This window comes from Rissa tridactyla, chromosome 8 (genome assembly GCF_028500815.1).
Source record: "Rissa tridactyla isolate bRisTri1 chromosome 8, bRisTri1.patW.cur.20221130, whole genome shotgun sequence".
NCBI classification, from domain to species: domain Eukaryota; kingdom Metazoa; phylum Chordata; class Aves; order Charadriiformes; family Laridae; genus Rissa; species Rissa tridactyla.
Genome location: NC_071473.1, coordinates 36,555,674 through 36,583,369, shown reverse-complemented (window position 1 = coordinate 36,583,369; position 27,696 = coordinate 36,555,674). Strand labels below are relative to the sequence as shown.

Genomic DNA, 27,696 nt, shown 5'->3' with positions numbered 1-27,696 from the left:
ACAAAGCAAAGCATGAAGTGTGGTAGAAGAATGATGTCTCCAATTCTAAAATTAAAAGCTCATCCCACAGCAGAAATCTGGAGGGGCTTCTTGGAAAATGCCCAGCAGCCAGAAGCACAATCCACTTTTGCATATGTATTTCTTCTAGTTTGCTAATAGAAAATAAGGCATGAAGGGAAAGCAATGACTCAGAATTTTAGAGTTTAAAACATCTGAACAGTGAGTCACACTGAAGTTTAGAAGCCACTACTACTGGGCCCCAGAAATTGCCCTTTCATTATTACCTTAAGTGACAGAAGCTTTCATTTTTTTTTTATTCTTTGTGAATACTGCATAGTAGTAGGAAGAGCCAGAAAAATCCTGTTTTTCTGTTTTGAACTAGTCCTTTCGTGTGATAAACTATGCATTGAACAGGTTAAGCGCAGTGTGTGGCTGCTGCGGCTGCCCTCCCCGCTGTGCCAAGGGCAGCTCCCACTGGCTCGGCGCAGGGGGAGCTCCAGGTGCTCCGGGAACTTACGCTCCAGCCGAGCCACGGCTTTAACATACATTTAACTACCTTTCAAAGGATTAAAAATTAAGTTATTGCATAGATTTTCTTGTGCTTTTGTTTTTTTTTTACCCTCCACACCGAATTTCAAGTGCAAGAAAGAAAATAAACAAGAACATTTTAACTTTGATTAAGAATACTGAACCAAATTAGTGTGTCTGAAAAATATGTGGGGACAGTATAAAGCTTAAATTCCACTTCTGCCCTTCTCCTTCCTCCACACAAATCCTGAAGCATTTGTATTTTCTGCCCCAAATCCTTCCTTAGCCTCATTTTATGCCCAAGCTGTGATAAATACCATAGCATTCACACTAATAAGCATTATGTTTCTACTACATTAATGCAGATATCAGAGCTGTGTACAGTACTTTAGTGCAATTCTGCTTGTCTATAAAAGCTCAAAACAGTGTTGGCAATGCAAAGACCACATACCTGCCGAGGAATACGTCCATGGTACCAGGCATGGCTACGCAAATCTTCACTACTTAGCTGCAGTTCTTCCTCTAACTCCTTCTTCAGTTTTTCTGGGCTGTTATCCATAACTTGCCTCTCCCTAGAAAACTGCAATAAAAGATTAAAAGCTTCGACTGTGCCAAGTTTAGTGATTAACATTTTACCTGGGTTATAACTTCCATCACATGATCTGCAGTAGCCACTGGAATGCAGGTGCTGCTGGCAGCAGGCTGGCTTGGCTCTCTACACTGTATTTGCAAAATCCAGCATTCAGTGAGATAACGTGTGATTGTTATACACTGCACGGAACAGAGCAAAGTGTTCTGTTTGTACACCAAGCTAATAATGACACACCTACAAAGTCACTTCTCTTATTACTTTCTCTTTCCCATAAGAATTCTAACTATGCCCAAAAAAAATGGAGCTAGACCCAAATGCTCTGCTCCAATATTCTTCCTCCTGTGTAAATTCCCCTTTTAAATTCAGCTTCTTTCCCCCTCCCCCCGCCCCTGAACCCATCCAATTAAGAACATTCCAAATGCATCAAGACAGGCTAACCTCTAGGACGTACATTTTCTCTGCTGCACTAAAAAAGTGCCAAAGTAGATTTTCAACCTTGAAGGGCTTACTTCCAATGGTCATTAAATCTGCACGTCCAAGATGTTCCCTTCTTAAGGGAAAAAAGCTCTTGTTGCCCTTAGCACAAAAAGCATGAGATCTGCTTGGACATATCTCCATCACCACTACGCAACTACAAGATTTTCTGGAAATTTTCAATCTTCATCTCTTCTGGGAGGACAGCTTCCATGCTGGACCACTCTGGCTCATTAGTCCTTCTTGTGGATGCAGTGTTGCTAACAGAGTAAGGCGCAGTATCTTCCCTAGAGAGTTGTCATCTACTCTCTCATAAGCACTCAGTGGAGGGAAGTTCCTTGGACTTCCTTACGTTCTCCAAGGGCTGGGGACTCCAGCCCATCTTTACTGCTGCTGAAGAGTTTCAAAAGCCAAAGATATCCAATCAAAACAACTTAATTGCAGGGAACATGTTCTACACTGATCAAAGAATCAGAGTATACCCTCTCTTAAAAGAAAGTACATTTAAAAAAAAAAAAAAGATGGGGGGGGGCGAGAGAGAGAGAGGCCTCCAGCTGGAGAGCAGACTAAAACGCAACATTTTTCCCCAGTGAATTACGGATTTTTTTTCTCAGCTCTGGATATGAGCCAAAGCTCACAGGTTCCCTTCACTGACACACTGATGTAAATATGCAACACATGCATTATTTAAAAAAGAACTGGGAATGCTCGCCCACCGATCCTATTCTTTCCGTGAACACTGCTCTCTATAGCATTTTCTTCTTCATATTGACTACTCACAGCACCTAACCGTGGGAGCAGGTGGCACACATTTAGCACTTCTTTCACCAATCCTCCCTGCAATTTCAGCAGACTGAATTACAGCAGATCACTAGACAGCAGATTTTTGGTGGAATAATGCCAGAAGAGGCATCCTGCTGCCAAGACTATTTAAACGTGCTGGGAGCCCAGAGAAATTCTGAGATGAGTTCTCCTCGCTGCTTTTCTCAGAGAAAACTAAGACTTCTCTTACACAAATACAAATGAGCGTAGTAGCTTATACGGGAAGGCAACAGATAAAAACAACCTGGTAAAGAATCACTTTTCACCTCAGTTTGGCTTCTGTGAACAGGGTGGTATTTATCCATACAAATGTGGTTCAAATGTGGTTCAAAATGGACAATTATTTTCAACAAGGAGTAAATCCTGTGTGCTTTTGTACAGTCAAGGCCTTTCATCAACTCCTCCCAAGCTTTACAAGAAGAAAAGTCTGTGCAGGAACAAACCATGCCACAAAAAAAGACCTTCACTGCAAGGGCTCTTTCATAAAACCACGTACAACACGAAGCGATTAAGTTACTGGGTGTAGAAAGAGTCATAGAAGAGGCCTGGTGTGGATTCAAGTCCAAAAGCGTATCAGAGTTCAAAATATAGTCAAGTAAGGCCAAAAATCTCCCCTCCACTCCAAATCTCTGTGACCTACCAGACTAACACAGCTAAAGGCCTAGTGGCACATGCCTGCCGCCTTTATTTCCCAACTCAAAGGGCTGGGTATCCATGTAAAGCTGACAGGCATTGATTCCAGAATTAACAGTTAACCATTTCACTGCTACATCTTACGGCATTTACATAAGCTGAGGGCAGAGCAAAGAGCACACAAATTGAGACGAGACTTTTCAAGAGCGCTTTTCCCCTGACTGCACAAGAAAGCAGCTGGAGAACTTTTAAAGTACCCCCTTCCACTCTAAACAACAGCGTTCAGTTGTAACAGTATACAAAATCTTTTACATTCATAGCTGTGTATTTTGCTGACCTTCTGAAAGGAACCATTACTTTTGCGTGAATTGTATTTAAGTTTTTGAAAGATGCTTTTGACTGAATATATATCTTACAAACCCCCAAAACTACTGTATCGTTACCATCATTCCAAAAGCATCTCACTGTATCTCAGTGGTAGGCAAAGCTACGGTAAATGCAACAGACTATAGCAGGCAAATGCAATAACTGAATTTGCTTAGGAGAGCTAGATTCTTAGCCAACAAAAAGAGCTACAGGTCTTTGTGAACAGACTAATTTCATCCATTGTACTGACACAAATTATCTTAAAAAAACAGGCTGATCAAGTTACAGATACACAGGAATTATAAATACAGCAGAGAAACCGAGGATTTCTTCTGGTGGTTAAATGGATTTTTCGCTACTTGAACGAACATAATGAGACACATATTGCACTTGAATAACATCTAGCAACACAACAGGAAAAACATTTAAGGAATCCAAACCAAGTGAATTGTTAACATTCATGATTATTGGTTTGTTAAAAATCCTCTCCACCATGGTCTACCACACTGAGCATGCTCTGACTGCCAGAGGTCAGACACCTCCTGAGATGAAGCAAACGTGCTTAAATAACCCTTATGCAACTCTGAACTTAGTGGAAGAACTCCTGTGGCTAGCACAAATCCCAAAATACACGGGGGGAAACTGCCTAGGTAAGCAAGTTTAGTAATAGCATGTCTTCCGGAACAGTTTTTTGCCGGCCGAGTCTGATTTCTTATACAACCTACATCCATTAAAGGAGAAGTGTGACCAATGAACTACCTGTAATCACACCAGCCTATACCTTTCTATTCTCAATGCTATACCCAAGGTCCTGCAAGAATTTCTGCATACACTGAACCTGCCGTCAGGCAAGTAAGGGCTCAAAAATCACTCCAGGGCCAGCCTACACAAGCATGTTCGTCTGTAAATATGGAAGAGCGTAAGCTTAGAACAGTGTACTTAGCTATGTCAAAGCACTTTCTTTTAAAAGGTGACCTATTCCACGCAATGCAACGCAGATACTTCAGCTTCATTTCCCAATAACACCCAAAAGTTAATGGATAGTAATGACATGCTGTAAATTCGCACTAACTTCATAGTGACAAACCAACCTTCATTTAGTAGCATGTCTTCAGTTTATGCCTTTGTCTAAGACACTTTGTTGGCTCCTACCTGGTGACTGAAAGAAACTTGAATTTACATTTACAGTTAGTGAAGTGGATGGTAAAAAGAAATTAAAAAAAAAAGTCTAGGACAAAAATTAATGACTTGAGTATATTCTGCCACAAAACGCGGTTGGAGCAATACAGGGAAGCTTCCAGTTTAAATCCTTTACGATTTCCAAATAGTAACAACCCTGTCAGAGATCCCTGGAATATAAAAGCAAATCAAGTCAGCAGAACCCTTTTCAGATACAGATGCTTCTCCTGACCTACAAAGCACTCCCCCTAAGTATGTGCTTTCCAGAACTGTTTGTTCACATTTTAGTCACATTGTTTCCAGTCCTGGTGCTATTTTAAGATATTCCTGCCATGCTGACTTTTTGTGAACAGGTCTTCAAAGAAAAATATGTAACTATTTAGCAATACAATACTATCAACCTCCAGCAAAAGCCCTCAATCCTACTTACACACCCAATGCAAAACCTAAAGAGCCAAGAGTCTAGGAGGAGGAAAAGAATTTCCAATCAGCACAGTTATTTCAGTGTTTTTAATAAATGCCACGCAAGTTCATTATATTTCACAAAGGATTTCTACTTGAGGGCCATTAAAATAAAAGCAGACTGTGCTTACAGATGTAACAAGCCACCCTTGATGTTACATATTCTTTTACCTTTTTTTCAGGCAAATATTAATCTAGTGTACCAAAAACGGGAATCAAAGATTAAGGAAGTAAAACATCAAAATACGATCTTATTCAGGGTAAATTTAATCAGGAGTTGACCTACCACAATATGCTGTACCTATGAAACTTGTGAACACATTTTAATGGGAATTTCTCACAATAATCTGTTGTTTGTGCATCTAAGGGGTTACTTTCATTTGAGTGTTTGGCACTCTCTAAAGGAAACTCACTATCATCAAGCATTCGTGTCAATCATCCTAGCTGAATTTATCCCATTAGATTAGAATAATTTTTAATTGTGCTGAATGAGTTTGGCGGTAAACAAAACAGGAGTCCCACAGTTATTTCTGTTGCCTATTGGCAGTGGATTCTTTCTCCAGTTCCTGTCTGCAACAACTCCAGTTCGGTGCGTGTACCAATGGAGTATCAAAATAGCTGAGAGAAGAATCTCACAGGTTTCTGCATATATACCCAAAGTCGCATCTTGATGTGTCCTTTTGTGGCTTACCTCAATTGCTATTAATTAATTCCTCTCTACAGTAATCAAGTGGGGGGGGTTTGTTTGCTTGTTTGTTTGTTTTTTAAACAGCTTGAATTATGAGGGAAAGACTTTTACTTTTCAGACACAGTTTGGAAGTGGTCCAAAATCTGTCATGCTAGATCATCTCCTTCAGTTCTGATAATGCGGAATTTCATATCACCTCTCCTCGTATCCTTCTGGCAAAGTATTATTTACTTAAATCACAGCCAAAGACTGTTACAGGTACATGACTAAAGGTGGCCACATTTCCATCCAATCTCAATTATTTCCTGGTGCTTTGCACAGCTCTGCCAGCTGATATTTAAATTAGCCCAACAGGCAGCCTTGGAACCACCTGATTTCCTCTTGCCTCGAAGGTTTCAAGAAAAAAAAGAAACAGACATCATTATTAGGGATAAATGAGAACCACTCTGTGAAAACTGAAGTGTGATCTGATCAAGGAAATGAGTCAAGCCAGTAGCTTTTCTGAACCTCTAATAAATGTAATCTATCTAAATCAAATCTATTACAGCTTTCTCACAAATCCATCCTTTCTCCAACACTGGAGGCCTGCTACATTTGCCTAAGTGCACCATGAACTCAACTATGACTTCCTGACTTTGTAAAGTCACTAGGTCCTACAAAATCCCCAAATAAATGAGAAGAGATGGGACATATTTTGTGATTCAGTAGAAACTTACATTTTGTGAGATTTACATAGCTTTTAGCCAAGTGGATAATTTAACAGAAAGATCAATCAACAGAAAATGTGGTGGGGATGCTGGGGCAGGGACAGGAAATACCAAGAAGGAAGACAAAGATGTGAAACAAGAAAGAAGGGAGGGGACGCACAGCCACAGGACACTAAAAACATCTGGAAAAGTGAAAAATTAATGAAATTCTTCTATTTCCAAACCACTAGAGAGCAATCAACTTGTTCATACAGAAAATTAACATTTTATTGTCAAAGTTCCAATTCTAGATTAAAATATACTTCACTGGCTGCAGAGATCCCTTAGGTCTCTTACCCTGTGCTCTTGCAATCCTGATCAGACTGCCTGTCTGGCACTATGAGTACAAGCATTTTAAAATATACAGTTACATCAATTTATAGTACGTTTTAATTTTATTTATAATAAGTACAATGTATTTAATTTCACTTATAACTCTACTAATCGGACACCAAAACCAACAGACTTGCACTAGGCATTTAAAAGAATACCCATATGGAACCAGACTTTACATCTTTGTTTGAAAACATTCTTGTCAATCCTTATTTTCCCCTGTGCAAAAAAGTAGTATCATCGGCCAAGAACTTACAAAGCGACAAAAACACACACACAGAGTTATTTCTGAAATAGTTATTTTGAGAAAGAACTAATGGGAAAAGGGGAGTTTCTAAATTCAGGGAACCATTTTCTGATTAACTTGGACATTTTGAACTACAGCTGTGACAATGTTCATCATGGGGGCACTTTTATCTTACCTTCCAGAGTGTACAAAGCTCACGCAGGACTATAACAAGTGCTATGTTAAATAATGGGAGGTACAAAATGGATGATGACAGTGTCTTTGCATAGATAACTGCCATCTTCTGCAGGATTTTTTTTTAAATTATTTTCTAGTGGCTTAATTGGTTGGTTGAGACATAGATCAAATTATATATAAGCTTTTGCCATGCCCAAGATACAGGAGAGTCATCTTGAACTAATCAGAGAGATGAATTAATGCAGAAGAACGCAATTTTGAAGCTGCAAGATTTCTGTGTGCTTGCTTAGGTAACAGGTGACAACTTTTGAGGTTACTGATGAAAAGACAACAGATCATTACAAAAACTTCCATCATGACTGCGATGGCTCTTTAAAATCAAACTCCATCATGTGCATGTTCTCAGTCTGCCACTATGAACAACATCACCTGCCTGACATTCACAGAAAAGTGGCCATTTTTTATTAACTAATAAGTGAGAGATTTGTTTGGGAGGCGAAAAATAAAAAAAGGCTGTTAGTACCAAGTTCAGTCTAATGTTAACTGAAGATAAGGGAAAGACTTAATTCTAGTGGACCCAGCATTCACGTTCCACTACAAAACTATACTGATGACAGTTCCTTAATTTTGTAGGTGACCACATTCAGACGTAGGAGGACAGCCTCATTTCTGGAATATGGATCCTGAGAAATCCTGAGTTTCGAGTTAGTCAAATCCAAATCTCTTCGCTCAGTGACCCTGAGGGATTTTGACTACCAAATCTAAAGGATTTTAGAAGTTGGGTAATTTTTTTGTTTTCATCTGAGAAATACTTAAATGAAAGGTATTACCGAGAAGTTAAATGCATAAATATCTACTGGAGATTGTTCCCATTCCCATTGACCAGGAATCACTTACAGAGCACCAGTGGTCCCTCTGCTATCTATATATTTATGATAAATGTTACACTGCAGTGAAAATTTGATAAAATGTATAAAATTACCACGGGAAATTGAAAAAAGTTACATAGCGTAAGACTTATCAAAACTTAAACATCAAAGTTCAGGGAGCTATACAAAATTTCACATCATTTTCATTAGTCAGTCTTTTCCCATCTGGTTCCGTCCAACAACAACACATCTAACATCAAAAAGGCAGACCCATAATGCTGGGTGGTGATGACTTGTAAACTCATGTTATCAAATCCAACTGCCTCCACATACATGCTGAAACTGGATACATGAAGCCCGAGGATGCCAGTGAAACAGATTTAGATCATCGCATACTGAAGAAATATTAATTAAGATCTACTATCTATAAAAAGTGTTTGCAGTTCATCCAAGATAAGAGATGGCACTTGCAATAAGTAGCTGCTTATAAAAGGCTTCTTACGCATCCACATTCACAGCATTAGTACATTACCCAGTAATGCACTAGATCAATGTGCTGTACGTTTTAAAACTTGGCAGTCCTGTTAATTTTAGTGGCTTTCCCCTTTTACGCAGCTTCAGCTGAGGGTGAATCATAGCAGAGAATTAAGAAAGAAGATACTTGTGAATGTCAAGTTCTTTCCCTCCAATCATGACAACCATACTAGCTAGAACTAAAAAAACCTGTCTTGTGGCAAAGATAACTTTATTAATTTAGACCTCTTAATTTCTTAAGTCACTGTTTATCACTGGGTTAGTCTTAACTTAATTCTTAACTTCCAAAAATGCAAAAATTAAACTACAATATTTTGGCTTGGAAGTGGCGCATGTCACAATTTAGAATTCTCTCTTCACTGTCTTTTTTTTAACCACGAACAGGAACACCTCGCCTTGAAATTTTGCTTCATTTTCCTCAAATGTAGAAGCTGACCTTAACTGTAAACAGCTATTAAAACCAACTGGGATTGTAAAAGGTACATCATGGTACATCACGACTGAAGGATGAGTTGATCCACGTTCAGATCTTCTGCACTGATCATTATATTTTCTATTAATGTATGGGAAAACAAACCACACATCTGCTATTGAGATCCTAATTTCACATGCTAAAATTAAGTTCAGCAAAACGTGAGTGCTTGCTTAAGTGCTGTACTGTTTCCTGTGCTTTGATGGGACACAACAAGGCATCTCTGAGCTTGGCCGCATACTGTTTTCAATTAAATCAGACAACATAATTAAAATTAATTTCTCTCAGTGCAGCAAAAAAACTGAATCTCTCAGAGTTAGCTGTGGACTTCAACATGCCTATTTATGGATCAATTTGGTATTTCGTTACAATTGTAATTACTATTAAAACTAAGAATTAATCCTATCTCATTACACACACTGATTTTGCTTGAAGCGCTGTTTTCACAGATTAAGTAAGAAGGCATTTTTGGCTCAGTTGTTCATACCATCCTAGGCACTTTGGCATTTCACAGTACGTACATTATTTGGCCCTAAGGTGCAGACCTTACTTGATTTGACCACCAGCCATTTCTATACCTACAGACACTTTCCCTTCAGCAAACGCACCCCCATTTTCTACCATCAGAACTTCTTAAAATAGCATTTCATCAGATTCAACTAACGCTAAATCTGCATGCTGGAACACATGCATTCAAATCTATTTTAAATGCTGCAAATCTCTTTAAATAGAACCTTATTTTTGAAAGGGCCCAGCTGTAATTTGTTTCTACATAAATGGTTTTATTTTTTACCCTCCATACAGCAAACACTATTAATGTTTCAGTTTCTCTAGAGACTATATGGATTAGACGAAATGGAAAGTTGCCATGACAACACCACCGTTATTTTAGGTATTAGAAATTCATGCCAAGTTAAACAAAGGGCATGCATGGTCAAGAACAACGGTTTTATAACAGTTCTGACAGCCAACAATAAAACCCAATGTCATTTTTAAAGTTTTAGAACAGAAGAGTTAAGCCTTATGCTTAAAAATTGGAATGAAAATTAATTACAGTAACAGGAAAGCATCTTTATCTCTTTACTCTGATAATAATTTCTGAGATTTGTCCCAGTGAGAAAGAGAAGAGAGTATGAACAGAGTCACTTTTTCAGTGTGCCCAAAAGGCTGAGTCCCACAGCCCACTTTCAGAAGCGGACAGTTAAAAGGCTAAATCACTGGAGGAGAGAGAAGGGGGGCAGCTGTTCCCAACTTTTAAGTGCCTCCATCAAAGTCTGAAAGCCAACAGGCCAGAAGATAGCAACCTTCACATCCTTCCTCATTGCAAGTGCTCCAGAAAATCTATACGTGTTACAGTGACTTACGGAGCTGACACTTCGTTACTCAAAGAACAATTTTAGAAGCTTAAGTGTAGCTCACAGATCCTCAAAGGTAGTTAGATACCCCACCTGATTAAAATTCAATTCCCAAGTCATTTAAACACTTCCTTAAGTGCATGTCTGAATGTTTATAAAGGCTTTTTCTTTGCATACAGTGCATTTTTGCATGAAGTGAAAGATCTCCCTGCCCACGGCAGGAGCGTTGGACTAGATGATCTTTAAAGGTTCCTTCCAACCCAAAGCAGTATATGATTATATGATTTTGTGCATTTTTTCATTTAAAAAGTTCTAAAATATAAGGACAAGTCCAAAATTCTCTGAAGTGTTTAAGAAAACTGAGGTCCTAAGCACAATTGTCTATGTTTTCAGCAAGTAGGTGAAAAAGTTAGGGAACTAAGTGGTCTAATCAGTTAAATTCTGAAACCTTGCAACTTTGCTAAAGTTCTCTTCAGCAAGTCCCAAACCAGGGCATTTTTAACTTACTGCCTAAACATAAAGACAGTCAGCTTCAGGCTCATGAAACTGAAAGTTGTTTAATCTTCTCTCTGAGACAATGGTAAATGCTAAATATGTTCTTTAGAACAGAAACAGACTGTACTCTACCATCATATAAAAACAAACACTTCTGAACAAAAACTAAAAGCATTACTGACTAGCACACTGTGTATTTACTGTTATTGAAAAAGGGCACTTACCTTGACTCCAATAATAGACTTACGATGATAAAAGCAGCAAAATGCCGCAATCAGCATTTGAAAAACATTATAATCCTTCGGCATTTTCAGTTCTGCTGTTTGTGGTTCCCCGAGACTGAAGATAAACAGTCACTATTAGCAGTTTTCAGAAGTTTAGCAAGCTCTTTAGTATCACCACTGCCTGCTAGAGCTGCTACACCCCCTACTCCCGTATCAGCCGGAGATACTTTCCACAGCTGAAGCTGATACTATCAATTCAGTGACTGCTGGCATGCTTGCTTCCAGCATGCCATATAGAGAGTGCCAGAATCCTCATGCGATCCGTTTCACTCACCAGTGAAATCCTAGCTCCTCTATCTTGGTATCCCCTGGATCAGAGACGTATTGAAGCCACCAGCTCAAAGCAAAGTTCTCTTCTTGATGAGATAAAATACCTGACTATCTCCCTGTGCTGAAAAAGGCTTAATCAGTTGCTCCAGCTCAATCATGCAACATCTCTATCTGCATCATCAATAATATACACATAAAACATGTAAAAAAATGGAGAGGAAAAGCAGTTGATTACTGTTTGATGACTGTTACTCTTCATACTCAAATAAGAATTACATCCTTAGAGCTTAGGTAACCAAGGAAAATGATAAATCTGTTTAATTAGGGAGCTTCTGGCAAGTGGTCCTGGGAAAAAATAGAAAGAAACCAACACTGTCAGCATCAGTGGTGCAACCAAGGTACCTTTAGTATTTAAAACTATCAGTGGACAGCTTTAGCTTGGTAATAGTCCCATGGGACTGTGCAAACTGCCAGAGAAAGAAAGGACTAAATTCAAGAACACCTCTGATTTGGCAAAGTAAAAATAAACACTAAAACAAAATAAAAAGCAGCAGTTTTATTCATGATGGTGATTCCATTCTCTTTGACAGCACAGTCCATAGGTCACTGACCAGTAAACCACCCATCAGCAAAGAATCTGTCCTACATATCTCAAGGCCCTCTCAAGAACGAAGGCAAAAAAGGCAAATAACTTGGCTAATTATAATAGCTGTTAGAGACAAGACCTCACCCACCATAGCATCACAATTAACAGATTTGGTAAAAGGAAACAAAACGCACTAGATTGAGGGGTACAAGAAAGCCTGTAACACTTTAAAAAGAGAAACTTCGAAGAAATCAGTCATTTATAACTTGGTTGGTACAAGAGTCCAGAAGTCACAGATATTTCAGACCTCAAATTAGGAATAATTTAGTCCCAAGGAGAGGTTAAAAGGAAGAGTTACTTGTCTTTTTCTTCAGCAACAAATATATTCTATAATTGGCAGTGCACATATATTAAATGCTTATTGATGTCCTCAGATATTACTTGCAAGGCAATACTTCTCACCTAATAATAGAGTACTTCCTTCCCACATTGACTGAACAATGCAAAGTGCCCTCAGTGCCTGCACCAAGCAATGGGACTTGGCACATAAAACCAGGAAGCAGCACTGAGCAAAGACAAGATATAAAACGTGCACTGTCTTTCAAGGCAAGTGGGATGGAGAGCCTGTCCAAAAAGAAAAGGAAATCTCAGTCTTGATAGCAAGGAAAAGGAAGCATGATGTGTAAAGTTCGCTTACCTGTTTGACACCTAAGGTTTGCAGGTATCCAGCAGCAAGTTAAGCACTAAAACCAGAATGTTCATACAGCTAGTCATACTAGTTGGCCACGTGAAGGAGATGTTATGCCTGTGACTCTTTTAAGGAAAGGAAAACTCTGTAGGAATAAAAGATCAGAGCATTAAATGGACTGAAAAGTGATTACTCTGGCAAGAAAAAGGATGAAAGATTGGCTCAGAAAAGAAGCTGAAAATAATTACTTTGAAGATGGAGTCCTATAGCTTGGGAGAGTAAATGCCTCTCCAAGTAGTTTATGACAAACTCAGTCAATGAATGAGTAGATAAAATACTAAGAACATCAAAGTATCCTCCTTTTCCCTCTACTCTATGCTGCAGCATATTTTAATTTACTTAAATTTACTACTATTTTACTTTTTATTTTAACTTAAGTTCTTTTTCCACTTTGAGGAAATCCATAGGATTGCTTTAGCAGGTAGCCGGAGAAGAGAAGATGAAAAGACAGCCTGCAGAACTCCAAACTCACTGCCTTAACTGTGACTTCTTGTCTGAAGTTTTTTAGCACTGCGGGAGGACATCTCATCAAGGACTGTATTTTTGAAGAATCTTCATCAAGAAGTTCTTATAATAACATCCTAATCCAATTTACAGAAGAGGGGAGAGGGGACAGGAAATGACAAAAAGGTAAACTAAATTCAAGGATGAATCAGTCGAAGCATTTCAGCTTTATAATGGTGACAAGCAAATATTGGCATCACTGCACAATACACTGAAGTTTCATTTGGAATATCATGAATGGAAACTATCAAGATGAGTAACTCAAAACTACAGCAGGTGAGAAGAATGGCTATTAAGACAACTGATCTATTTTGGCAGCAGAAACCAAGTGGTTTAGCCGTGCAAAATAAGATGGGCCACTTTTTCTCTGAAAAGAGTTAGAACTAAGTTCCAAAAAGAAGAAGAGTTCTTATGGGGTTAAAAAAATAACAACAAAAAAAGAAGTATTATGACCTAGCAATGAGTAAACCTATACTGGAATTTAGACAAAGGTTCTCAATCATCACCAAGAAAAAAAACCCTCAACTTTCCAAAATATTGAGGGTTGGAGTGGCAGTTCTGATACAGTTCAACACAAAGCACTTCATAAAAATAAAAAAAACAACACCCAAGTCCCCATAGAAGCACGATACGGTACTTGTGACAATAGAGAGAATGCAGTATCTTTTATGTATTCATGTTTTTCCTACTTTGTCAACTTCTAGATGGCAAATTCAATCATTATTGTGGTTCACTAGCTAACATACGCGTATTTCCCCAGGCCTCGATAACTTTACATGTAGACTCATGTCTTACAGAAAGACCTATTAGTTTTGCAATTTCTTGTACAACTCTACCCAGGGATACTTATTGGTATAGTTCTGTTAGTCTAGTTTGAGCGATGTAATTCTCAGTATGGTTCCTTCCCTCAAAACAAGTAGTAAAAACACGAGGGAGGCAAAGAATAAAGTTTTTGCACATGAATCATCTTCCCAAACCTTTTAAACAGGGCCTAGATTCCCCCTCTAGTCTTTTCCCTTCTGAGAGCAGAGGGACATAATGGGTGTATCTTCAACAAATTCCCTGGATTCTAGGCACAATCTCACCCCCTCAATGGGAATAGCACCGCTCAATCTGTAAAGTAAATTTGGCCTAATACATATTCAATGTGGGAGTGTCTATTTTTCATTTGAAAGGCTTGTTACTAAGCAGCAGTGAAAAAAGTTTTAAGTGTTACATCCACAGCTCAACATGAACAGCAGGGCATAAATTACAAATGGTAATTGCCAGTTCCTTATTTCTTGTCTGTAATGCAGTAAGTAAAGAATCAAAAATTATGTATGCTGTGAGAAAGCCAGAAATAATGAACCTTAAAAAATAATACTGTACAATAACATACAGCAGCTGCTGACATTTTTTATCAACAGTATAACTGGCAGGAAAGAGGGTGCTTTATTTAGAGAGTGAATCTATTTTTTTTAAAAACAAAACTAATGGGATTTTTGTTTTTATTAAAGGTTAACAGGACTTCTGCACATATAGTTCAATGAATGGATGACACATTCTTAAGAGTCAGAACCAGAACCTTTGCAAGACACTGTGACACAACAGTAAAAAAAAAATAATTAAGACTACAGGAAGTATAGTATGATAGTTCCTGCACTGCTGGCCATCACGAAGCTGTTTTCAGCCAGCATGATTGAGAACAGCCTTCAGGCTGCTCCAAAGTATACTTCACAGGCCGATAAGATTTACACTTGTAAATACTGACTCGGAGAAACAAAGGATGGTTTAGCCACATTTTCATTCTTCTCTCCTGCAACTTTTTGCTGGTCCTTTGACTCTGCACACGAGAAATAAACCATCTGTTTCTTGTGCCTTAGAAACATCAAATACAATCTTTCTGCTAAGTCTATCAGTTGATGTATTTCTAATGCTCTCCAGCATCAACAGACCAACACCAGCTCCATTTCTTTGTTTTCAAAGATCCTTGCCAAGAATCTTAAAATATCTGATAATCCCCTTCATCTGTTTCTAAGGATGGCTGGCTAGAGTAGTTTTGATAACCAAGTTTATTAAGAAAGGATTTCTAAGTTCATAGAATTCAAGGCCAAATAAGTCTAAGGACACTTGATCTTATATTCTGTGTTGAGTTCCTAATAGTCCATCAGGAAGAGAAACCAAGGTGTCTCTGCTGACCCCATCTGTGTTATTACAAAGCATCTAAAGTTATTGAGGTTGTTTTCAAGGTCTGGTTTAAATTACACTTACCCAGCACTGCATATTGGGACTATCCCCCTGACACACCTAAACCGTGTCCAGCTTCACTCACAGTGCATTGCATATGCAGGAGCTTGAAGCCTTCACACTGGATAGCGTAAACCTGCTCTGGGGGAATTCTTTTAGGCTGCTTTAATTGTACAGGCTAACCAAGATAGAATGTGGGGATAATTCCTCTATGAGGGTTTGGTTTCTTTTTCTCTCATCTAAAATAAAAATAAAAATCTTTGGCTTACAAGTTGTAAGTGGCTGAGGTAAAGCAAACAAACTCCATAACAATATAAACACATAAAAATTCACAAGCATTCTGAAGTTATCAAAGCAGTCTGCAGATCTACAAGAAGCTATGTTGAACCAAATATCACTCACGTTCATGGAAGTGCTTATAGGCACTTACAGGCACACAGGACTTGTGATTTCATATTACAGAGAAATAATTTTAGACTAAACTAGATGAGGGAACTGGTGGCTTGCCACTGTTACTTAGTACTACATCAACAAGTCACTTAAGCATTCAAATCAGCCTGACAATATTCAGTGAAATACATGTAATGCTTTAAATTTCTCTCCACTAAACAAAAGTAAACAATCCAGGCAGAAAGACAGCTGTAAACGAAAGCTGGCACGGTGTACCATACAAGAGTCAACAACATAAATCTGATTTGATACAGCACGCAGCCAATCCAGAGCATGCTGCCTACTGTCGCTGGACTAATGACGCCATATGGAATATAGATACGTCCTGACTACACAGTGCATATGCACAATCTAACTACGGTTGCCTATGGCTAAAAAATGGCACCTGTAAGGTTGTAATAAAGTACAATATGAATAAAATTTGAAAGGAAAATGAACAAAAAAAATCAAAGCATTTAAATCTTCAGGTTGAAGATATGAAGATTCATTTAATACAAAAGACTTTTCTCTATAACTAGTTATTTGTTGTTTTTAATGTGAGAAAAAGTCAGGAAACAGGGGACAACAACTGATAAATCATTTGTCCATGCAAACACCATCTTCAGAATGCCCATTACCATTCATTCTTAGTCCTTCAGATATGGCCCACCACGTCTAACGAAGTTTTGTGGGGGATGCCTCCAAATACAGGTAGTGCCCAACTGTTTACAGCTGAACACTTTTTAAAGTGTAGAATAAGTGTAAGAAAGCAGGTGACAACACTGTCAGAAAATGTTGCTTACTTCTATCTGTTCCTAACTCAACCGTCTACAAGTGCATAAAGTGCACCAAGCTCATGTCCTACCAGTCCTGTGTCAATTCTTAATAGAACTGACTCTTCCATGTTCTCTTTTACAACCTTACGTCCTGCAGTCTGTTGTTGCTGCAGCTTCTGATCATAAAGCAATAGATACAGCTGCAACTGTAATTACACTTGTTTGCATTGCAGGAGTGTGGTATGGAAGAGGTCAGTATAAATTCTTCCTCCTCTCTAATGCAGTTCCGTGAGGCAAAGTCAGAAACACGCTGCAGTTGTATAGGAATAGTGAGAAAACAGAATTTGCATCCATTTAGTTTTCAGTACTGCTTGAATAAATCTCTTTGAAAATCTGACTCACATAAAAAAAAAACAGATTGGCAGCTACAAAAAATAGGCACCCAACCTGCTTATGAGCTTCCTACTAGGTCCTAATCTGCACTTTAAGACATCCAAATACCTTTGAAAAATCTCATCTTTTATACTTAAAACATACAGACTTTGCAGTCATCTGGCAATAGGCCTGGTTTTCCTACTAGCCATCTTCCTATTAAGAAGCCACCAGCAGGTTTTATTGACGCTACCAAAAAATAGCATACATATTCTGGAGCTCCACCTACTGTCTGCCAACCCATCTACAAAAAATGAAGCAACTTTATAATGTCTCACCCACCTTTCCTTTAATTTATTCCTTGGACTCTGTGTGTGCGTGTGTGTGTGGAATATGAAAAGGCACGAATTTCCTTTTGTTCATAATTAGTTCACAATCTATGGCTCGTATTTTCTTCTCTTTCCTGCTGACTTAGCTGGATTAGCATTTCTGGAAACCATATAGGAGTGCTTTCGCATATAAAAAGAAGCCATTAACACAATCGCTAGCTTCAGACTTCTGTGTTTGAAAGCCTCCCCAGTCCTGTCAAAGTAAAGTGTTTGTCTGAGATTTACACCAATTCCAAATACAATTCAAAGATGAAAAAATTCTGTTACTTCACCAGGGTAAGCAGAGGCATTTAAAAATTAACTATTTATCTAAAACTCCTGAATACTCTAAAATACTTCCCTTTTATACAAAGGGAGATTTTGGACGTGTAGCACTCGAAAATAAACCTCTCAAGTGACTTGGGCTCTATCAGAGCTCAGTTTTTCAAAAGTCTTTACCAGCATGTATGAGTTTGAAGAGACCTGTCTCCCTGCCACATTTTTGCACTTTGGTGAAGCAAAAGCAGCAGGCTCACCTCAGCTCATATACTGCCTTTTCGACATTCTACTTAACAGAAGGATTTGAGGGCAGGAAGGCACATGACCTCTGGGTATTCTAGATAGCCAAATTAACATTATACTCCCTCATTTGTGCAGGTGCTTGGTTCCTAATAGTATCCGACATACAAAAATCTCAGACAAACCTGCTCCTTTGACAGCACCCATCAATGGATGGCATCTCAACTGAAATGTACTGATGCTGCCTTCCCCACAGACCAAACTGTATCTTATCAGTATGTCTCCAAAGAGGCAAGATGTACAGGCATGCACAATGTACCAGTCTTACTCTAATTATTATCTATAAACACAGCTCGAAGAGATTAGGAGCTTTACCTCCATAGGCTTTATCAGCAAGAGTACCCGAAATGCTTATTAATAAGCTGGCTTCCACAAGCTATATACTCACTCCCCCTTGTGGCTCATATGCTTATATACATTTAAAAATCAACTTCAGCAAGGCATTGCTATGAAGGAGTTAAATATAAATATTTTCAAGTCCCAGTCAGCTTTTGCTATAAGTCCATCTTCAAAATTATGAAAAGGATCAACCAACATCAATAACTATCATCTTCAAGGCATAGTTCTTGTGGAACAATACTGAAAGTCCAAAATGAATAGAAAAATAAGTATTCCACAAAGAGAGACAGCTCAGAAACAGTTAAGAAAAGATCAATACCCAACATGGTAGACTGCAGTCAGATCTCTACTGTTATTAACAGTTTAAATATCCCATATAAAAAGGAGTAAAATTCTGTATGGCACTCATACCTTTTATATATATACACAACTATTCATATATGTATATAAAAGCCTGCTGTAAGAATTCCAGCAGATGTCATCATACAGGCCGAAAGATCAATTGACACAAGTATTTGCACAGAAATTGAGAACAGAAAGAAAACCGTTCTCACTTCATATGAAGATAAAGTTTTATGCATTTTACTGCTTAGTCTCTACTCAAATCTTCAGATCCTTTTCATTACGCATGGGGTAGCTCTTACCAAGATAGACAAAATGTTCACTACAGATGAGGTAGAAAAAATTAGGCATGGCAATATTATAATTCAGCACGTTTCTTTCTTCCCCGTAGATACCACTTTTGTGGGAAATGGCATGTTCTTTTCTGGCAAATGAGGCGATACAGCGCCTACTGCAGTGCAATGGACTGGGTCCAGGATTACACCTTGGCTTAATTCAGTACAGGAAAGCAGTTTTCATAATTTTGAAGATGGACTTATAGCAAAAGCTGACTGGGACATGAAAATATTGTCAGAAATGACCAGTCACTTAAACAATCACTGTATCTGATAGAAGATACAATAACTTCGTTTGCAACAAAAAAGAATCAGAAATCAGAATCAGAAATGTGAACCAGACAATGTCTTAAAAGTAAAAACCACCCTTTTTCCCCTTCTTTCTTTGAAAAGTTAATGCACGTCACCATTTCCTAGTATTTTCTTTCACTGACACTGTCATTTTAACTTGGGGATATTATCAATAGCCACGAATAACTGTCAGCATTTGAGAGCCAGAGGCATTAATATTTTGGAGAAAAGGGGTAATTCATTTAAGTCTAAGTTTCACAAGATCACTAGAGACAAAATAAGAATAATATTTCTTTGTATCTCAAAACTTTTATCCTGTGGTTCAGATTTAGACCTTTCCAGTTTACGTTTCTCATCTATGAATAAGGCTTGGTAGTAGTTAGTGATCATCTAACAAAGATATTGAAGAGATCAACTAAATATCCACTGCAACTAGTATTACTACTGGTGCCAAGGAAATTTTATAGACAGTTTTCAACTGAAAGCTCAGTGCAACCTCAGGGCATCTAGCAGCCTTTGATGACTCCAGATCTGACATAATTTAAGAGTTAATGAGGAATAATACAATAAGTAGAATAGAGACATTAACAGGGTCAAATTCACAATAGGACAGATGTAAGACTAACCCTTAGCATGCAAATACAGAGAATGTATGCTGCTCTAAGAATTATCAACATTTCAGATTTACCAAAGCATACCCAGCATTACAGATGCTCCGTAAGAAAAATTCTCTAAATTCCATTTCAGCATCAAGAGAAGGGAATGCAAGGGCCACTGCTAAAAGACTTCACAGTAAAAGCCAGAATAATTAGAAAGCCACTATCTATTCAGCTGAGTGAATTAATATAAGGATTATCATTCACAACAAAAAAAAAACCCAACCCTCCTCACAGCATGCTAAAAAACAAAACCCCAAAAAACAACCCACAAAAACCCCAGATCTTAGAGCTAATCAGGTCATTCAGGAACTGGGGGCTGGGAAACAACTAAAAGCCCCAAACAGTAATAGACAAACTTGGGAATCTCTCTACTAGGAAAACGTGAACTAGGACAGTAGACACAAAGCTGCAGAATCGTACTTCCTGCAAACACCAGCTTAGATTTTATTCATCACTTTGCACCCAAAAGATTACAGAACTGCTGACTCAGACATCTTTTCAGAGACTAGCCTGTTGGTTAAACAAAATTCAACATGAGAAAATACTGAAACTTGGGTGTAAGATAACATCTCTAATTATGAATACCTGCATTTTATCAAATAAAACAAGTTTTCATTAACTCCAGACTAACGGGGCAAGTTTCTAATAATGATTTAGGGGAATTAACTACTTGAGAGCTGCTGAATTTCAACTAGGTATGTAACTCCGTAAGTCTTTTTTGAAATTTTCCTGGGCTGCTGAAAGCTTTTAAGAATAACCATCACACATACTTAAAGAAATAGTTGCCCCTTCTAAGTAGAGAAAGGGTACATGTTGTAAAAAACAAGCCTGATATAAAGCTGAGGAAAAAATTCTACTACCTGAAACTGGACTACTACCAGAACAGGATTAAAAGTACAAGACAAGATGATTTGTCCAATTCATTGCAACACACAAAACTTATTCCACTAGAAAATTAAATCAAGGTAACAAAAAGAAGACAGATGGACAAAAAGAAGATTATTTACATCACATTTTATGAAAAACTTTCCCAAAGTAACAATGAAAAGACTGTTAGACTAATCTAGTTTGGGAGCTAGAACAGATTATCTTGGGACGCTACAGAATCTCTTGATGGATGTTTTGAACCAATCAGAACACCTATTCAATAATCTCAGTGATATCCTGATAAAGAAATTTCTCAAGTTCCCTCTAGGACCTCTGTAACTTAATGGCAAGAAGAGGGGGAATCTCTTTCCCCTCCTAGCTGTGCCTCTGGAGAAGAAAGCAACCAACTTCCAACAGTCAGGCTACAGACTTTTTATTACTAGGAAAGTTACTTTTAAATTATTATGAAAAATGTGATTTTAATAGCCGTGACTTCAGTAAAAAAATATACACTTAGAGTGTTTTTTCTCCAGCAGAGGGCAGTGTATAACTAGCAACTACCCATCAAGCATCAAACCTGAAAGTTTTCATTTTGAGACAGATAAATATATATATTTACATTTAGATTACCTCTAACAGGATCTTATCTTTCTGAATTATACAGCTTGTATACAAGAGGCAACTGCTGTGGAGTTATGTTTGTGAAGCTTCACTTCCTACTAAGTAGAGAAACATGGGAAAAAAGGTAAATATCTCTGACTGAAATATCACTGACACCAATAATGACCTTTGAGTTGGATGACAAATCCACAATGACAAAAAGACATGTGTAAAGTCAAAGTCAGCTATACCGGCATACTCCTTTTCTGACTGAAATATCATTGACACCAATAATGACCATTGAGTTGGATGACAAATCCACGATGACAAAAAGACATGTGTAAAGTCAAAGTCAGCTATACAGCTATACTCCTTTTCTCCTCAGCAAAATACATTCCATCTGGTAATTCCACTTTCTGTGATGCTGTTGCCCTTGCTGCTGTTGCAAAAAGTTAAACAAAAAATGATCAGAGCTACAGATTCATAAAGAAATTCCTGATCATTTGGTGCCTTATTGTCAGGAATTCCTCCAAGCTCAGATACTTCATGTATAACGCTGTCAGACAATGCAGAAACCCAACACACTTTCTGCTCACAAGTCACAACTCGCATCTCAACAGGCAGGTCTTCACAGGAGAGTGATACGCAACAGCTCACGAGCAGGTATACGCTGTAGTTGGCAACTTTTCCAGTGAGGTGGAAATGTCTCTAATATATTTCCATGTCTAAAAAAGGCTCCTTGCAATGAATTTTTAACATCAGCAGGAATAATTCTTTCCCCAACTGGGACTACTTGTCACGTTGACACAGATTTTTTTCTAAACTTTCCCAAACACGCATACACATATACAAACTTTGCTTTTGATACTATTCTTACCATATTATCTTCTTGGCACAGCCATTAGAACGATGAGAGTCAAACACCCACACATATATTTGATTGGTATCCACAATAAATATTATGAATTTGTGCAATTAACTATACAAACTGTGCGTCAGTAAACCTCATTGCCTGATCAAAGTTCCCTGACATTGAATTAAACACACAAAATATTGCCCTATTTTGCAGAGCTACAGGTAACGACGAACACATCTGAATGTCATAAAAATTTTATTTTCAGTTGCACTCACAAAAGCTGCCATAAATGGCAATAATTTCTACAACAGTTTGCTTTCTGACAAAATCAAAGAGTAAAAAGAAGGAAAAAATTAACACTATCGGGTTGAGACAAGCAAAAATCCTTCAGCAGAACTTCACAAGAGAATAATGTTCTTCTGCAGCTGTAACTTCCTCAGACCAGTGACAGTTTTTTCAAGTTTGAATCTAAATATAAACTTCCCTCATGACCACGCTGAGCAGACAATCAGTCATAAATTTTGTAACTTTTCCGCTACTGGATTAAAATACAACTCCAAAACCTCAGGCTATAATACTACTCATCAACTCATCACTAATAAGTATTTCTGTAATTATTAGCACTATTTCCACAGGAGAAGCTCAAAAGGTTTCCATGAAAGGAGGAATCTGTTTTTCTTTCCACTCTGATAGAGCCTTAATGATTATAGCACAGACTTCTATTAAAAGATCCCAAAGTATTTATAGTGAATAGGAATGGGACAGAAAGCTATCTTTAGTTCACATGAATTTGATCAAAACAATTCACAAGAAGTTCTCTGACACACTCAAAGCTGCCAGCACTTGATCCTTTCTCCCCTGTGGGAGTCTGTTCTATGGATGTGCAGACTCAGGGTGTGGGAAGAACCTGCTGAGACTACCAATGGATCTATTATTTGGCTCATAAAACTTGTAAAAATCTCACAGAATGTACAACGTGCTATTGTGTCTGTAAATCCCTTTCATGACTTGGTTAGCAGCCTGACTCAAAGCAGTCTGGCCTGTTTTCACTTCTACCATAAAAGGGTTTTTTGAAAGAGCCATTTAACTGTGACCATGGTTTCAGCAAGGCTGTGAAGACAAAGGAAGGGCTGAAGCCATATGGACTCTTCAGTACTCAGACTCCAGCAAATCAGTACGGCTTTGGGTTTTTTCCCTTAGAACTTGCTTTTGCATAATTAGCTCTCTTTATACACTGAATGAACTAATACATCAATATTCAAGATGCAGGAAACTGCCACTTGTGAGCTGCAATTTAGATTCAAGTATTAGAAACTATAATGCATCTATAGAGAGCATTCTCTAAAAAAAAAAATCACCTTCAGAGAATTAATTTTATAATCAGTGCTTTCTGTCTTGTATCTCAAACAGAATAAAACAGGAGGAAAAGCAATTTATTTTGCCTTTCCTCTGTCTGGAGTATTTCTAAATACAAGGAATTATTTATATTACTTTTAGTCACCAGACTCTAGCAAGGAAAATTTTATATAAAAAGCAAATGTCCCTCAGCTTCAAAGTTTACGGTCAGCTTCTCTGCCCTGTACAGCAACACCTGCTACTGTCACAATAAACACTATGATATTCTTTTCACCATGAAACAGAGCACACTGCATCAAAGAAATAACCATGTTACTTTTTCTCAAACCTCATTTAATTCTCCACGTTCTATTTACAGTAGAGTCCAGTTCTGAAGAGATGTTGATCACTCCTTAGCAGGAGCACATTCTGAGCAAGTATTAATTATCTTCCTTATGGGACTCACAAGAAACTCAAACCGCATGCTTGCATCACTGCAGAAACAGCGCTAATTCATAACTGTGAAGCTGCAGGATCAGTTGTGCACCCAGCCTTCCCTTTAAAAATTACTTTTTAAATCTAGCTAGTTTAAAACTAGCTGCTTGTCTTGAAGATTAGGTATGCCTGTGCAGCCTGATGAAGTGGATCAGTTATGAGGATGGCACATATTTGATCATGTTGGACATTTCAAAACAGCTGGCTACAATTAGCACATCAGGGAGCAGCAAGAGTGGGGCTGCTGCCTAAGGGAAGGCGATCCAAGAGTGGATCCACAGGGTGGGCAACATGCTGATCAACAAGGTGCAGTCCCACAGCACTGAGATGCAAGCCAGCTGAGCAGGGTGATGACACCGACAGCGGCCAGCAGGTCGAGGAAGGTGATTCTCCCCCCCTGCTCTGCTCTGGTGAGACCTGTGTCCAGCTCTGGGGCCCCCAACATAAGAAGGACATGGACCTGTTGGAGTAAGTCCAGAGGAGGACCACAAAGATGATGAGACGACTGGAGCACCTCTGCTGTGAGGACACGCTGAGAGAGTTGGGGTTGTTCAGCCTGGAGAAGAGAAGGCTCCGGGGAGACCTTATAGCAGCATCCCAGTACCTAAAGGGGGCCTACAGGGAAGATGGGGAGGGACTCTTTATCAGGGAGTGGAGCAATAGGACGAGGGGTAATAGTTTTAAACTGAAAGAGGGAAGATTTACGTAAGATATTATGAAGAAATTATTTACCGTCAGGGTGGTGAGACCCTGGAACAGGTTGCTCAGAGAAGCTGTGGATGCCCCATCCCTGGAAGTGTTCAAGGCCAGGCTGGATGGGGCTTTGAGTAACCTGTCTAGTGGTTGGTGTCCCTGCCCATGGCAGAGGGGTAGGAACTAGATGATCTTTAAGGTCCCTTCCAACCCAAATCATTCTATGATTCTATACCAGTCCAGGGAGCCTCAGGGAAGACAGGGTAACAGGCTAAGTCCAAGGTCCACCCAGGGCTTCCCACACAGCACTTCAGGAACAGTGCCAGGGGCAAGCACACCTAAGACACAGTTCAGACAGGGCCCGAAGGCCCCAGCTTAAATGGAGCCCTTGCTCAGTGGCTGTGGGTGGAGGTCCTAAGTGAGGCTAGTCATGACACTTAAGGCAAATTAGTGCCTTCAGGGCACTGACCTAGCACACTTTGCTTAGGACAGTAACTCTGATATAGAATCACCAGCAGCCAGATTACCCTAATACAACTTAAAATTTGTGACACGTAGTACTTTCAAGATAATGCAATTTTTTACAAGGAAAATTCATCCAAAGTCTCCCTCCTCTTTACATACAATTTGAACAGCAAGACGAGAGAAACAAGAATCAGTATCAAGACTTTGTGTACAATTAGCTTGTTCTAGAGTTAGTTTTGATGTCTGCTTGATGCATCATAAGTGGTTAATACTCAAGTTTTTATGAGTTTTCAGTCAGTCAGTCAACAATTCTCTGCCTAGAGACAATACTAACTATATTTTCCTGTGCATCAGAAATATGAATCTGTCTCTCAGAACTTTGGTATGCTGAATCAGCAAAATAGGATTCCCAAAAGTGCTCTTGTTTGCTCCCTCTTCTCTTACTATCTCTTCTTCGTTTAAAGGTATTTTTTCCACCACTTAAGCAGCATCTGTCAAAGCCTATCCAACTGGCACCAACCCTCCTTGTTCAAATTAAATATGTACACACTATATGTCAGACTTGTGCAAATGGCAATGTTCTGTAGCATAGTGAGATGCTACAGAAATCTATTCTTTCAGCTTTGTAACTTCAGTAGTTAGTTTTTTGCAGTTTATACCTGACCCAATATTGCCCTCATAATTTGTTCAGAGATGGAAAATTTGTAAACGTTAATATAATAGTTACCATAAGGTAAGTTATAAAAGATTGTGAACACATACATTCTGAAACTTAAACCAACAAAGGGGGTTCCAAGATCCTGTTGTTGCGAATTCAGCCACATGTTTTACAGTCACAGTAAACTGGTAACAAAATATTGATGTGAGTCCTCCTTCATTTGGTATTAATGATACATTTCTGGAATCAGTTGTTTTGGGAGGGGGCTATATTTATTAGAAAGCAATTTCTGCGTGTTTTTCAAAGCTGTAGTTTAAGATTTCTTGTCTAGAATTCCTGTTATAATACCATTGAACTGGGGACCAAACTCACAGTTCACTGAAGGTAGGAATATAGACAGAAAAAAATGAAAGAGGAAGGAGAAAAGAAGGGAATGGTAACCCTTGTATTCTCCCTCATAAGTCTTATCCTCAGGCTTTCCTCCCCAACATCAAAGTTTTAATAACTAAGCTTAGCACCACTGCTATTGACAAGAGTCCAAGACAAGCTTCTACTAGAAAAGTTGAAAAGATCAGAAACCACATTTATAATACAGAACTTGCTGCAACAAGACAAGACACACATATTGATGAATTGGCACCCGAAACCTCTGCCTTCTACTTGGTCATATTATTAAAACTGTAACAACGTACTCTGTACAGGATAGTGCAAGATACACAGTAAATTAAATAGAGCAATTAACATGTCCACCACTTTGTTGCCTTTGGCATCCCCTCTTCTACAGTACTCTTCAGAAGGCTCTTGGCCTTCTCTGTCTCTGCTACTTTACTGTATCCCAACTTTAGGCTGGGATTGAGGCCAGGGACTTTGCAACATTGAGCTAACTGTTCAGAGAGGAATTCCAGCAGCAGTCCTCAGAGCCTCTTTTCCACAGATCTTCACATTCTGCTCTTCCCCTTCTCTTCTCCCTAATTCCTACCCCTACCCCAACCCTAGGCAGAAAGTCCAGCAGAGGACCCCTCCATACCTTCAGGCAAATTAATTCTTGGCTCTTTCCTTTCTCAACACTGCATTATGTTCTCCTAGCTCACTTTTTCAATCAACCTGAACCCTAACCTGGGCGCCTCTCCATTTCCCTCAACTAGGAACACCCACCAAGGGAATTCTAGCAGCGGAACCCAGCTGACTGACTCTCCTCAGTCTCTTCCTCACCCAAAGTCAAACCTGAAGCAGAAATTCAGCTTTCTGAGAAATTCAAGCTGTCCACATGAATATCTACAGAAATATCCTACATTCAAAGATAACCTGTGCTTATCAGACACTTTTCAGAAGATTATAGTCTTCTAAAAGGCAGAGAACACAGCCCAACAATTAAAGAAGCCCACTGTTGAGAGACATGACATAGAAGCCAGGTTCTTTCAAGGTTCTGAGAAATGATAGTCACTTAAATGAAACATGTTGAAAGGTACTAATTCAGTGGAAATTACAGCATGGCAAGACACTCTCAATACAGAATCACATCCCTAAGGTTTCTTCCGAAATTTCTATATTGCCAATCCAGGACTGATTTTTGAATAAAATTTATAAATGCTCCAGAGTATTTTTTATTTACTCTAACAAAACACACATTTATATACTCTTTCAGCA

General features: G+C 38.6%; 1 protein-coding gene across 13 annotated transcripts in view; it reads right to left on the bottom strand.

Annotated features, from left to right (window-relative positions):
* Window positions 1-27,696, bottom strand: part of BCAR3 (BCAR3 adaptor protein, NSP family member) — a 112,979-nt gene that overhangs the window by 10,833 nt on the left and 74,450 nt on the right. For 11 of the 13 annotated variants that reach the window (XM_054212143.1, XM_054212133.1, XM_054212130.1 and 8 more), the window contains one exon: window positions 980-1,108. In XM_054212143.1, coding sequence (XP_054068118.1) covers window positions 980-1,108 — 129 coding nt within the window. Of the gene's footprint in view, window positions 1-979; window positions 1,111-11,196; window positions 17,503-19,723; window positions 19,812-27,696 lie in introns of those variants that run through there. The other 2 variants (XM_054212144.1, XM_054212142.1) reach the window with 2 other exon arrangements.